Genomic DNA, 15286 nt, shown 5'->3' on the forward strand with positions numbered 1-15286 from the left:
TGCTGGGTCGACTGGTGAGATGAGTGCAGAGATTTCAGCAATACCTCACAGTAGCATGCAAAAATGGATGCAAACACAAGAAGGCTAAATGCTTTTCAAGGAATCCAAGTGTCAGAACATAGCAGCTATCGCCAAAATCTCAGTTATAGCTGAAAACCATAGAAGCCTTGAAAAATGAGTAAACAACCAAAGGAATCTTCCAATTACTTAGAAAGACATTGTGTAAGAGAAAGTATGATCTGATGTGGTGGAAATAGTTGCTCATCATCCCAGCTCATCTATGGCCAACTATCCTGAAGTTTTTCCCGGATGCTCCAACATATGGTCACCAGGGACTCATGAAGACTCTAGACAGAATGTCATGCTAGTATCACTGGCTACATCTCTCCCAAACCAGAAAACACTATGTGAGTCTCTGTAACGAATGTCAGCAACGGAAAAACATGCCACAATTGCCTCCTGGGCATCTGGTACTAATTCTGCCTGCAGCAGCATCATTCCACCCAATTGGAATAAATATCTTGTGGGTTACATAGCTGACAAACAGGAACTGACAGATATAATCTGCAATGACTGCCTCCCTTGTTATTCTGTCAGCAAACCTGTGCCAACTGCTTAAATTCTGGAAATTGCAAGGTTCCTTGTAGAAGACGTTTTGAAGCACAGAGCATGCAGTGCGATGATCTCTGATCATGGAAAAGCTTTCAGTTGAGAATGATATCAAAGGTAATTTCATGTTGCAACATCACCCATAGGATGACATGACAACTGCCTACTTCATACAAACAACTGATCTCAAAGAATGCTTTAATAAAACACTGGCAGATATGCTTTCAATGTATGCTAATGTCTGTCTAACAGAGAGAGATTTGTGTACAATACTGCCCTTCATGACATTCAAATACAACGAGGAGTGAGGCACTACAGGCTTCATACCATTTCTTCTACTCCACAGCTGTGAGGCAGAAATGACAATGGATACCCTGTTCCAGTTTCACCTATGAGAAAATGAAACACCTGATTACCAGGACCAAAGAAGCAAAGCAGTTGGCTCGCATACAGACCCTGGATGCCCAGGAGAGGACCGAGAGAGCTATTAATGCAAAGTATGGGCTAGTGAGCCACAGCCTGGGAGAGTGGTTATGAATTTTAATGCCTTTGCAGAGAGCAATACTATTGGTGAATTTACTGAAGCAATACTCTGGACCCTACCATATCCTTTGTTGCTTACTGGACATTAAAAACGAAGTCAAGGATTATGGCCCTTCATCAAAAAGACAAAACTGCAGAGGTGTTGTCAATGTCCTCCTTATACAGGCCCGAACACACACTGACGATGAAGGCTTCTCTTTCAAAAAGACTGAAGATGCACTTGAGGATTGCAAAACTTCTGTGAGAGAGACTACCTTTGAATCTTGTCATAATGAAGAAGATGTGACAACATTACCAGAAAGTGATGATCCACCAGTGCCTCTCATATAGACGACCACCAACTGGATCTAGTCCAGGGTGCTGTAGTCTGCTCCAACGATAATGTCTGAACAGAGGGTCATTGTTTCTCCATGAGACAGAGCAATTCTGTGAGCTGTACTTTATGCAGTGTGATGTAGTGGCTGGTGTCACTGGCTGACATGTTATGGGTCACTAGTTCAAACCAGACCACCTGGACTTACATGCCGTTTAGGAGTTATCAGTTCGAGAAGGTTCTCCAAATCTCTTATGTTTGAAATGTCTATACATTCTGGAATGTTCAATGTTTGTATAAATAGCTATATATACTGTCCAGGAGTTGACTTCTGTTCTGGCTGACAAATGGTGTTCATGATAAATTTGCCTTTTATGCTAAGTGTAGTACTTCACCAGCAACCCTGCTTTTGGATTTGGCCTCTATTCTGATTATGACATAACAATATACATCTAAATTTTGTGGCGACAAACCTAACTTAGCATACATGAGACCATGTGAAACTCGCAGTGCAACATCACACACTGGATGACCTTACGACTGTTGTCAAAGAATGCTCCACATTGTGCAGCAACATCTTGGCCATCTTACAGCATACCAAGAAGGAGTCACACATGCTAAGGGGTATGGAATAGAGCAACACAGTAGTGAATGTTTCCAAACAGCAGAGTCTTATTTCATGGATGTACGAAGATGTGCACTTTCAAACAGACTATATCTTTATCTTCTTTACTGTTGGTTTTTAATTCACTGCTTCTCTTCAATCTAAGGCCATCCATGTGGCAAGATTTGTAAGTGTCGCCAACAGTTTTAAGCAGTTTTTTTTAAAATTATTTTCTTTTTGCAGATTTTTTCCCACAAATAAATTTATCTGTTTTTAAATGACCTTGAACAAACACTAATTCCACAATGGTGCACAATGGATGCTGTCATATTGGTTCTTCATTTTAAGAATGAGGAAGGAAATTTACTGGGTCCTTTTCGAAGAAACTATTGTAGTATTTGCCTTAACAGATCTAGGGAAACAACATAAAACCTAAAATTGCACAGACAGGCAGATGGAGATTTGAGCGGCTGCCTTCCTGAATACAGGTTTAGTTTTATAAAACTCTGCTTCGTCTTGTTTGGAGATATCTTTAGGTCTGCCATTTTGGCAATATTGACATTTCTTTTTAACAAATTACGACATGTTAAATACTTGTCACTACAAGAATACTTTTTTTGGGTGCTGCTGTCTACTTATTTGGAAAACGTATGACTATGAAATTTAGTATTATATGTTAATTAGTTTCTTTACACAGACTTATCATCTAGTAATCTACCGACTACTCTAGAACTGGTTGCAACAGTAAATAAATTACAATCAACTTAGACATGACAGAGTGGCTAAAATCAAAGTAATATCAGACTGAATCTGTCAAAGAAAATAATTAGGCTAAAATAAAAATGCCTAAATGAAGCTTGTTGGGAAGAGGAAGTAGGTATGGAGCAAAGTGTCAAGCCGTGTACGAGTTAGAGGATTCGAACACAAATATATTCCTGCATGATAGCGTTATACCAACCGTCATATGAAAGATGCACGCTATTCGGATTGCACAACGAATACCATCCAGACACAGTGAAGCAATTTCAGGATCATCGCAATCTTGTAGACCAACACTGAAAGCAGCAAGAAATGGTGTCCAAGCCATCTGAAACAATCATTCGAAGTGTACTGTGAATAATTCTTTAACAATAAATTACAACAATTACTGTATTTACTCAAATCTAAGCCGCAATTTTTTTCCGGTTTTTGTAATCCAAAAGACCGCCTGCGGCTTATAATCGCAAAGCAAGCGGAAGTTATGAAAAATTTTGTTAGGTGCCGCCACACTAACTTCTGCCGTCGAATAAATGTAGCGCTCTTCGACCATAAGTATCTATGGTCGAAGGTAGCGCTACACAGGCATGCTTTGTAGGCACAAAGATAAATACTGGCGCCAAAACCTCTGCGTCAGTAAATAAATTAAAAAAAAAAAAAGGTGGAAGACGAGCTTTTTTTCTCCGCCCCGAGTTTTGACTACTGCATTTTCATACATGATCCAACAAAGTAAATACAAATTCCGTATTGCTCATCTACGAATGTAGCAGAATTTCAATGTACTACGAAAATCCGACTGGCAAGACTGTTTGGGATGTTTGTCAATATGTTCAACTCTATGTTCTGAATTTTTTCCTACCTGTGAGAAGAGATGGTTGCTAATAGGAACCTGATGAAATGTGAATCACATGCATTATTCTCTTCACCATGAGAATAATATGAATATAAACATTTTGCCATGTATTCTTTCGTGTTTGCTGCTATCTCATTTAAATCCTGTCTGCCTAATAAACTACGAAACTAGAGTGAGACAACAGCAAATGCGGAAGAATATACGTATCGTGTCATGTTTATATTCGTATTATTCTTATGCCTAATAGTGAGACAGTCAAAAATGAAGCACGGCAACTGACTAGATTTTTAAATCTAAGATGACTCTAATTTCTGTGCAGAATTTGATGTACTAAAGAAGCGGCCGCAAAGATTTTCAAACGGAGAAAAATTTTCGCCTAACTCTCGTTCAGAACATGTTCTATCATACGCAGTCTATTATTTGGTTCTTGTTGATCATTATCAAAGAAAGCAATTGTGTAAGTAACAACAAATAGCAGTCTTTTGCCATTGTTTCGCTAATGAGACGATTCCTCTCGCCCCCCCCCCCTTTTTTTTTTCTTTAAAAAGTGGTGGTAGCGCACACAAAAGAAAGCCATGCCGTGAGCGGCAACAGGCCGTAAACACTCACTATCAGAATGCGACAAACAATGCATGACACAGTACAGTAATGCATTTTCAGCTAAGAGTGACAAACACCTATAACAAAGAAATCAGATCAAAGCAAAATAAGCAATCGATTCAAACCAGATGAAGCATATGAAAAAGAAAGGGTACCCGTATAAATACGGACGGAACGCCTGGCGCATAGCAATGGCTACCTGGTAAAGTTTAACTGCTAAGCTTACGACTTGAACTAAACTACTGTAGCTGTATCGTCATTCATTCGGCCTAAATCATGTCTCATATTACAATGGACCAACTTTGTTTCGATTTGGAGGTGTGGCCTAAAACTTTTCTCTCCCCTTGAATTTCGAGTCTCAAATTTCAGGTGCAGCTTAGATTCGGGGAATTTTTTTTTCCTTTATATCGAGTCTCATTTTTCAGGTGCGGCTTAGATTCGAGTAAATACGGTATAATTAACTTTAACAATCGTTAATTTCAAGAGAAGATGGTTGATTTAAAAAATAAAAATGGTTCAAATGGCTCTGAGCACTATGGGACTTAACATCTTAGGTCATCAGTCCCCTAGAACTTAGAACTACTTAAACCTAACTAACCTAAGGACATCACACACATCCATGCCTGAAGCAGGATTCGAACGTGCGACCGTAGCAGTCCCGCGGTTCCGAACTCCAGCGCCTAGAACCGCACGGCCACCGCGGCCGGCTTTAAAAAATAGATAGATAATTTTTTTTTAAAAAAGTTGCTACTATGCCTGCAGGCTCAGTCAAAGAAGCAACCCTTCTTTATATTGACATAATTATATATAAGTAGCTGTTAAAAAGTTACTCGCACATGTGTAAAAATGCACAAAAATTATTTATATACACTTTTTAGTTTACTTGAAAACTTATAATAAGCATGACCTACAAAGCGTCAGAGAATTTCACCCCAAATTTCAACAAATAATCTGATGTTGCAACTTTGGATTCCTCCTCAGAACAATGTAGTCTTTTTAAAATATCTTCCGTAATAAGATCAAAGAAGTAACACACACAAGACCCGAGCTTAATGTGGGACACTTCTCAAAACCAATTCTGGCATGAATTAGCCAAAAATGAGATAAAAAATGATGGAAGAAAGGAAATAAATGCAAAAGTGTGACCAGGAGTGCTTTTGATAAAATAAACAGAGGTTTCAAAAACTGATGTGTTTGAAACAGAAAATTTACGATTTGTGTGTACTACTAGTTTTAACTTACTGGAAGTGAAAAATAATTCTTAAATACAAAAATCATTTAAAAATGAGGGTCACTCAATGGACAATGCATGTGGGAAATTACAAAAAAATGGATTCAGGGAAAGTAAATTAGAAGACACATTTACGAAAATATTGAACCTGAAATGGGGGTAGGCATGCCATGTAGTGAAGTGAATAGTTTGTAGATAAACCATGGAATTTCTTTGTGGGACAAGAAAATATGCAGCAATAGCAAGGATGTGTGTAGCTGTTGATCACAGTGCATCAAGATGATTGCAGGCCTTCAGGAGTGGATGTCAAATGGCTTCAAGATTAGTACGATTTGCAGAGCAGAAATGGTAACTCACTTTAAACATAGGCCTAACATGTTCCACATGCTTAGCTGAGGTAAATGGTGCCTGGACATGACTGACTGATTCCATTAAATTCTTGGCTGCAGCAGATATTGCTTCCATTTCCATGTTCCACAGAAGACGTCGCTTCTTTTCACTTGATATCACTAGAAACATAAGGTAAAGAACTCACTTAGACATAAAAAAGAATAATAAGTGAAATGTTGCTACGGTAGCATACACATGACCACATATTCTCTGAAGAAAAATCCAGCACATATCTATGCACTACATTTTAATGAAGATAAATGCCTTAATATAGGCTTTGTCTGATTTATTACAATTTGTATATCATTTGTGTGAATATTGTTTTTCTGAATTTACCTAAAAAATCGCTTTTAGTTTAATCAGATATACATTTTGTGCCTGACAGCGACTCAACACCACCTGTATGTGGTGAGTAGCAACCTATTCCTTGTATACTGTTGTCTTTATGACCTACACATCATGAAAAGAATAAAATGTTTGTATTTATTCTAGATCCAACAACAGAAAATCCAGCGTGGAATACAGTATTATTATGAAAAAGATAGTTTCTACTCATCGTACACATGAGATGCAGATAGGCCCAACAAAAAGACTGTCAGAAAATAAGCTTTTGGCCAAACAGGCCTTCATTGGAGATAGGACACACACACACACACACACACACACACGCACACGCACACGCGCGCACGACTACAGTCTCTGGCTGCTGGGACCACACTGCCAGCAGCAGCGCTTGATGAGCGACACAACTGGAGGTAGGGAGGAGGATGAGGCGGGATAGCAGGGGAGGGGTGGGGGACAGTAAAGTGCTGCTTGTGGGAGCATACAGGGATGAGGCGGAGGGGGTATGGCAGCTAGGTGTAGCCGTAAAATTACATGGAGGGCGGGGGAGGGTTAGCACGGAAGAGGCGAGTTAAAAAGACTGTGGGATTGTTGGTACAATAAAGGACTGTGTAGTGATGGAATGGGAATATGGAAGGACTAGAAGGCAGGGACAAGACTAATGAAGGTTGACATCATCAGGAGGGTTATGGAAACACACGATATATTGTCTGCACAATAGGTGATGCTTGTGACTGGACTGGCGAGGTTATCAGCGCCCTGACACTTATTAAAACAAACTAATGTGGAGAAGAACTAAAACTGTCGTACACGCAGGCAGTCGAAATGACTGCACAGTCACTATCTCACATGCACTCTCTTGTGTAGGTTTGGTGGGCAGTGGAATACCACTGTGGGAGGGGTGGGAAGGATAGTTGGTAGGACATTTCTCTTTTCAGGGCACAATGAGAGGTAGTTGAAATCCTGGTGGAGAATGTGATTCAGTTGCTCCCATCCTGGATGGTACTAAGTCATGAGTGTAATGCTCCTCTGTTGCTGGACAGTGGGACTTTGGGAGATGGCGGATGACTGGAGAGATAAGGCATGGTAGATCTGGTTTTGTACAAGGTTGGGAGGGTAATTATGATCTGTGAAGGCCACAGCGAGACCCTCTGGGTATTTCGAGGAGGACTGCTCATCACTACAGGTGCGAGGACCATGGGTGGCTAGACTGTATGGAAGGGACTTCTTGGTAAGGAATGGGTGGCAGCTGTCGAAGTGCAGGTATTGCTGGTGATAGGTAAGTTTGATGTGGATGGAGGTTGCAGGCATGGAATCCACTGGGCTTTGGAAAAGGTAACGTTCTAAAGTAGTACGGCCAAGGACATTAGAGATGTTAGTGTAAAGGACAGTGGCATCAATAGTGACAAGCAGGACACTGTGTGGTAAAGGAACATGAACTGTGGAGAGTTGGTGGAGGAAATGGTTGGTATCTTTTATAAATGAGGGTAGGTTGTGGGTAATAGGCTAAAGGTGTTAGTCTACGAGGGCAGAAATCCTCTCAGCGGGGGCACCTCAGCCACAATGGGGTGACCTGGGTGGTTGGGTTTATAGAATTCAGGAACCATGTAGAAGGTGGGAGTGCAGGGAGTGGTAGGGACGAGAAGATAGACAGACTCCAGGGAGAGGTTCTGGAATGGGACTAAGGATTTTGGGAGAGACTGGAGATCTTGCTGGATTTCTGGAATAGGATCACTGTGGCAGCATTTGTAGGTGGACGAATCTGATGGCTGGCAGAGTCCTTCTGCCAGGTAACCCTTGTGGTTCAAAACAACAGTGGTGGAGCCTTTGTCAACAGGTAGGTTTATAAGGTTGGGATCAGTTTTGAGGTGGTGGATTGTAGTTCTTTCTGCGGATGTAAGGGTATTTTGCATGTTGAGGGATTTGGGAAATGATGGTGAGGCAAGATTTGAGATTAAGAAGTTCTGTAAAGTTAGCAGGGAGTGATTTTTTTTTTTTTTGGGGGGGGGGGGGGTAGTGGGGGTGGATCACTGGTGAATGGAGGAGTGAACTGAACAGGCAGGTTCAACATTGATCTTTGATGGAGTCTGATTGGTAGGGTTGGTGACGAAGAAGTGTTTCCATTGTAGAAACCGGGAGAAGGAAAGAAAGTCTTTAACAAGTCCTGCATGGACATCCTTATCTTCTAGCTTCTTCCCTTTTCCCATTCCAGCATTACATAGTCCTCTATTCCACCAACAGACCCACTGTCTTTTTACTTCTCTCCTCTGCTAACCCTCACCCACCCTCCGTCTAACCTCCTGACTGCACCTAGCTGCCTTATTCTTTCTCCACCACGTCCCTGTATGCTCCCACAAGCAGCAATTTACCATCCCCCACCCATACCCTGCTATCCCTACTCCTCCACACCCAAGCCTCCTCCCTACCCCTACCACATGGTTGCGCACTGCTGCTCGCAGTGTGGACTCAGCAGCCAGAGACTGGGGTCGTGTGCACATGTAAGTTGTGTTTGGATAAGAGTGTGTGTGTGTGTGTGTGTGTGTGTGTGTGTGTGTGTGTGTGTGTGTGTTTTCTATCTCCGATGAAGGCCTTTTTGGCCAAAAGCTCATTTTCTGACAGTCTTTTTGTTGTGCCTATCTGCAACTCAGCATCTCTGCTACATGGTAAGTAGCAACTAACCTTTTCATAACACTGTAATTAGATCTAGAGTGTCAAATAGGATGACACATGACAAAAAGGTTGTCTATTTAATATTATTTACAGTAAAAGTGAATAAATAATTTATGAGGTAGCACCATGATTTTGGATGAAAGAAGAGAAACTAATATGGCAACAAATACTTTTCATGTTGGTTTTTGTTCCTCTTCCATGGGCTGCTGCAGTTGTGAACTATAACTGCTAATGCTTCCATGCCACCTTCCATCTCTTTCTTGTCTGTGACAATCTTGTCACCTTTATGCATCTATTAATCCTTACATCCTGTTTCCGGTCAGAGTTGCTGGTGGTAACAGTCACGTACATGAGGTGTGCTTGCTTTTGTGTGTGTGTGTGTGTGTGTGTGTGTGTGTGTGTGCGCAGCTGAAAGCTTTAATGAGCAACAGTCTTTTTGCTGCACTTGTCTGCAACTCAACTGCAACTCAGCTGCAACTTACACTGAGTAGCAAGCTATCCTTTACCTAATACTGTTTACATCCCATTTCTGTTGTTGTATAAAGGGTGTCCCAGCTATCTTGTCCACCCAAAATATCTCCGGAACAATAACAGCTATTGGAAAACGACTTTCACCGGTATCAATGTAGGGCTGGGGCCCATGAATGTACATATTTGGAAACATTGTAAAACGAAAGCATATGTTTTTTTTAACACAAACTTATGTTTTTTTTTTAATGGACCTCCTATATTTTTTTCTTCAGCAATCCATAGCATGCTGTATACACGGAAGAACCCTGGAGATACAAGAAGGTTTCAGATAGATTATATAATGGTAAGACAGAGATTCAGGAACCAGATTTTAAATTGTAAGACATTTCCAGGGGCAGATGTGGACTCTGACCACAATTTATTGGTTATGAACTGTAGATTAAAACTGAAGAAACTGCAAAAAGGTGGGAATTTAAGGAGATGGGACCTGGATAAACTGAAAGAACCAGAGGTTGTACAGAGTTTCAGAGAGAGCATAAGGGAACAATTAACAGGAATGGAGGAAAGAGATACAGTAGAAGAAGAATGGGTAGCTTTGAGGAATGAAATAGTGAAGGCAGCAGAGGATCAAGGAGGTAAAAAGACGAGGGCTAGTAGAAATCCTTGGGTAACGGAAGAGATACTGAATTTAATTGATGAAAGGAGAAAACACAAAAATGCAGTAAGTGAAGCAGTCAAAAAGGAATACAAACGTCTCAAAAATGAGATTGACAGGAAGTGCAAAATGGCTAAGCAGGGATGGCTAGAGGACAAATGTAAGAATGTAGAGGCTTATCTCACGAGGGGTAAGGCAGATACTGCCTACAGGAAAATTAAAGAGACCTTTGGAGAAAAGAGAACCACTTGCATGAATATCAAGAGCTCAGATGGAGACCCAGTTCTAAACAAAGAAGGGAAAGCAGAAAGATGGAAGGAGTATATAGAGGTTCTATATAGGGGCGATTTTATTGAGGACAATATTATGGAAATGGAAGAGGAGGTAGATGAAGATGAAATGGGAGATATGATACGGCGTGAAGAGTTTGACAGAGCACTGAAAGACCTACGTCGAAACAAGGCTCCAGGAGTAGACAACATTGCATTAGAACTACTGACAGCCTTGGGAGAGCCAGTCCTGACAAAACTCTACCATCTCATGAGCAAGATGTATGAGACAGGCGAAATTCCCTCGGACTTCAAGAAGAATATAATAATTCCAATCCCAAAGAAAGCAGGTGTTGACAGATGTGAAAATTACCGAACTATCAGTTTAATAAGTCACAGCTGCAAAATACTAACGCGAATTCTTTACAGACGAATGGAAAAACTGGTAGAAGCCGATCTCGGGGAAGATCAGTTTGGATTCCGTAGAAATGTAGGAACACGTGAGGCAATACTGACCCTACGACGTATCTTAGAAGAAAGATTAAGGAAAGGCAAACCTACGTTTCTAGCATTTGTAGACTTAGAGAAAGCATTTGACAATGTTGACTGGAATACTCTCTTTCAAATTCTGAAGGTGTCAGGGGTAAAATACAGGAAGCGAAAGGCTATTTACAATTTGTACAGAAACCAGATGGCAGTTATAAGAGTTGAGGGGTATGAAAGGGAAGCAGTGGTTGGGAAGGGAGTAAGACAGGGTTGTAGCCTCTCCCCGATGCTATTCAATCTGTATATTGAGCAAGCAGTAAAGGAAACAAAGGAAAAGTTCGGAGTAGGTATTAAAATCCATGGAGAAGAAATAAAAACTTTGAGGCTCGCTGATGACATTGTAATTCTGTCAGAGACAGCAAAGGACTTGGAAGGGCAGTTGAACAGAATGGACAGTGTCTTGAAAGGAGGTTTTTTTTTTTTTTTTTTTTTTTTTGTGGTTTTAGGGCGCACAACTTCAATGGTCATTAGCGCCCAGACTACGCTAGGAATGCACTGCGAGGCACAAGTTTAAAACAGCAACGAAAAGCGAAAACACGATAAAAGACAGATTGACAGGCATAGGATTAAAAAAACAGCATAATCAAATGTCCTTAGACAGGTTTGTCAAGTTGATAAAACGAAGAACGCGAGCAGCTGCTCCTGGGTCATCCGCTAAAATGACATCTAGAGTACATGGCAGGCCAAGATCAAGACGCAGTGTATTAAAATCAGGACAGGACGTTAAAATGTGGCGGAGTGTCAGCAATTGCCCACATGGGCAGAACGGCGCCGGCGCAGCCGTCAGCAGATGGCGGTGGCTGAACCCGCAGTGTCCAATTCATAACCGGGTCAAAACGACCTCCTCCCGCCGAGAAGGGCGTGAGGAGGACGTCCAACCCATGGGAAGAGGTTTCAAGGCCCGAAGCTTGTTGTCCGTAAGTGCAGCCCAATCGGCATGCCAGGCGATAAAATGCGCCGACAAATGACCCTGCTACAATCTGATTAAGGGACACAACAAGAAGCTGTCCGAGGCTGGAGGACCGCAGCCTTGGCCGCGGCATCTGCAGCTTCGTTCCCAGGGATACCGACATGGCCAGGAACCCACAGAAAGCTAACCGGAGAACCGACGTCCACCAGCTGCTGAAGAGAGCGTTGGATCCGGTGCACGAAAGGGTGAACCAGATACGGGTCACTGAGGCTCTGGATGGCGCTCAGGGAATCGGAGCAGATGACATAAGCAGAATGTCGGTGGCGGCAGATTTAAAGAGCAGCCTGGTAGAGGGCAAAGAGCTCAGCTGTGAAGACCAAACAATGGCCATGGAGCTGGTATTTGAAACTTTGTGCCCCGACAATAAAAGAACACCCGACCCCGTCATTGGTCTTAGAGCCATCTGTATAAATGAAGGTAATATTAATGAACTTCGAACGAAGTTCGACAAAACGGGAGTGGTATACCGAACCGGGGGTAACCTCCCTTGGGAGCGAGCTGAGATCAAGGTGAATGCGAACCTGAGCCTGGAGCCAAGGTGGCGTGTGGCTCTCGCCCACTCTAAAGGTTGCAGGGAGTGAAAAATCAAGGTGTTGAAGGAGGCGACGAAAGCGAACTCCAGGGGGTAGCAGGGCAGAGACATACAACCCGTATTGATGGTCGAGAGAGTCGTCAAAAAAGGAACGATAAGACGGGTGGTCGGGCATTGACAGTAGCCGACAGGCATACCGACAAAGCAGTATATCACGCCGGTAGGTGAGTGGCAATTCACCGGCTTCAGCATGAAGACTCTCGACGGGACTAGTATAAAACTGTCCGATCGCAAGACGTAAACCCCGATGTTGTATGGAGTTGAGGTGGCGTAAGATGGACGGCCATGCAGAGGAGTATACGAAGCTCCCATAATCCAGCTTGGAGGACGATCGACCGATATAGGCGAAGTAGGACAGTTCTATCCGCTCCCCACGACATACCACTGAGAACACGGAGGACATTTAGAGAACGGGTACAACGGGCAGCCAAATACGACACATGTGGAGACCAGCTAAGTTTCCTGTCAAATGTAAGACCTAAAAATTTTGTCGTCTCCACGAATGGGAGAGCAACGGGACCAAGTCGTAAGGATGGTGGGAGAAACTCTTTGTAGCGCCAGAATTTAATACAGACCGTCTTCTCGGCAGAAAAATGGAAGCCATTGGCGACACTCCAGGAGTAAAGATGGTCAAGAGAACGCTGAAGACAGCGCTCCAGGAAACAGGTACGCTGCGCGCTGCAATAGATGGTAAAATCGTCCACGAAAATGGAGCCTGATACATCAGCTGGGAGGCAATCCATTATTGGATTGATTGCTATGGCGAAGAGAGCGACGCTCAAAACTGAGCCCTGTGGCACCCCATTCTCCTGGCGAAAGGTGTCTGACAGGACAGAACCCACACGTACCTTGAACTGTCGATCCATTAAAAAGGAACGAATAAAAAGAGGGAGGCGACCGTGAAGGCCCCATTTATGTGCATGGTGTGGAAAATGCCCGCCCTCCAACAGGTGTTGTAAGCCTTCTCCAAATCAAAGAACACAGCCGCGGTCGGGCACTTCCGCAAGAAGTTATTCATAATGAAGGTCGACAAGGTAACCAGATGGTCAACAGCAGAGCGGCGCCTACGAAATCCACATTGTACATTGGTAAGTAGGCGTCGAGATTCGAGCAGCCAAACCAAACGAGAGTTAACCATTCGCTCCATCACCTTACAGACACAGCTGGTAAGCGAGATGGGTCGATAACTGGAAGGCAAGTGCTTGTCCTTCCCCGGCTTAGGAATCGGTACAACAATAGACTCGCGCCAGCATGCGGGAACATGTCCCTCAATCCAGATGCGATTATAAGTACGAAGAAGGAAACCTTTACCCGCAGGAGAAAGCTTCTTCAGCATCTGAATATGAATAGAATCAGGCCCTGGAGCGGAGGACCATGACCGGGCAAGTGCATTTTCGAGTTCCCGCATGGTGAATGGGGCATTATAACTTTCACAATTCGAGGAGCGGAAGTTAGGTGGCCTAGCCTCATCTGCCTGTTTTCGGGGGAGGAAGGCAGGGTGGTAATGAGCGGAGCTCGAAACCTCTGCGAAAAAGTGGCCGAAGGCATTGGAGACATCCTAAGGGGCCACAAGGACATCATTCGTGACCGTCAAGCCAGAAACTGGTGAGTGCACCTTAGTGCCAGATAGCCGGCACAGGCTACCCCAGACAACAGAAGGAGGAGTAAAACTGTTGAAGGTGCTTGTGAAAGCAGTCCAGCTGGCTTTCTTGCTTTCTTTAATAACACGATGACACTGTGCACGTAATCGTTTATAATTGATACAATTCGCCACTGTAGGGTGCGTAAAGCATGTCGACGAGCACGTAAAGCGTCTCTACATGCTGCGGTCCACCAGGGGACTGGTACGCGACGTGGAGAAGAAGTAGTGTGAGGGATGGAATATTCAGCAGCAGTGAGAATGACTTCCGTGAGGTGTGCGACCTGACTATCGCAGCTTGTGAAGGTTTGAGCCTGAAAGGTCGCCCTGGAAGAGAAGAGCCCCCAGTCTGATTTGGAGATGTTCCAACTAGTTGAGCACGGAGAGGGGGTATGATGCAGGAGATGGATAACACACGGGAAGTGGTCACTCGAATATGTATCAGAAAGTGCATACCACTCAAACCGGCGTGCAAGTTGGGTAGTACATATAGAGAGGTCTAAATGGGAATAGGTGTGAGATGTGTCTGAAAGAAAAGTAGGGGCGCCAGTGTTGAGGCAGACAAGATTGAGCTGGTTGAAAAGGTCTGCTAACAGGGAGCCCCTCGGGCAGGATGCTGGAGAGCCCCAAAGGGGATGGTGGGCATTGAAGTCTCCAGTTAACAAAAATGGTGCAGGGAGCTGAGCAATAATTTGCATCATGTCTGCCCTGGTAACGGCAGACGACGATGGAGTGTAAACGGTACAAATGGAAAATGTAAAAGTGGGGAGAGTAATTCGATCGGCAACTGCCTGCAGGCCGGTGTGCAATGTGATGGGATCGTAGTAAATATCATCCCGGACCAGCAACATAACCCCTCCATGAGCTGGAATACCTGCCACAGGGGGTAGGTCAAAACGCACAGAGGTGTAGTGTGCCAAGGCAATTTGATCGCATGGGCGGAGCTTCGTTTCCTGGAGGGCTACGACGAGCGGACGGTGCAAGCGGAGCAGCAACTTTAAGTCCTCTTGGTTGGAGCGACTGCTGCGAATATTCCAGTGAATAAGTGCCATCGTGAGAAGAAAAAGAAGATGCAAGAAGGGGTCACCTCGAAGGCCGCTGAGGGGCTGGCTTCGAGCGAGCAGTGCCGCCGCTATCAGTAGGCGGACAGTCATCGTCCATTGGTTCTATAGGTTCATCGGCCATCTTGTTAAGATGGCCGGGAGGGGGAGCTTCCTCCGCCGGTGAACGGCC

At 43.6% G+C, this 15286-nt stretch overlaps 1 protein-coding gene across 1 annotated transcript in view; it reads right to left on the reverse strand.

Moving 5' to 3' along the window:
• The window catches only part of LOC126174966 (brefeldin A-inhibited guanine nucleotide-exchange protein 1), a 264490-nt gene that overhangs the window by 104693 nt on the left and 144511 nt on the right, over nt 1–15286 (reverse strand). Inside the window, exons 15-16 of the mRNA XM_049921435.1 lie at nt 5867–6018; nt 3028–3156 (exon numbers count right to left, since the gene is read on the reverse strand). Of these exons, the coding sequence (XP_049777392.1) occupies nt 3028–3156; nt 5867–6018 (281 nt within the window). The remainder of the gene's footprint in view (nt 1–3027; nt 3157–5866; nt 6019–15286) is intronic.

This window comes from Schistocerca cancellata, chromosome 3 (assembly GCF_023864275.1).
Source record: "Schistocerca cancellata isolate TAMUIC-IGC-003103 chromosome 3, iqSchCanc2.1, whole genome shotgun sequence".
Lineage (NCBI taxonomy): Eukaryota > Metazoa > Arthropoda > Insecta > Orthoptera > Acrididae > Schistocerca > Schistocerca cancellata.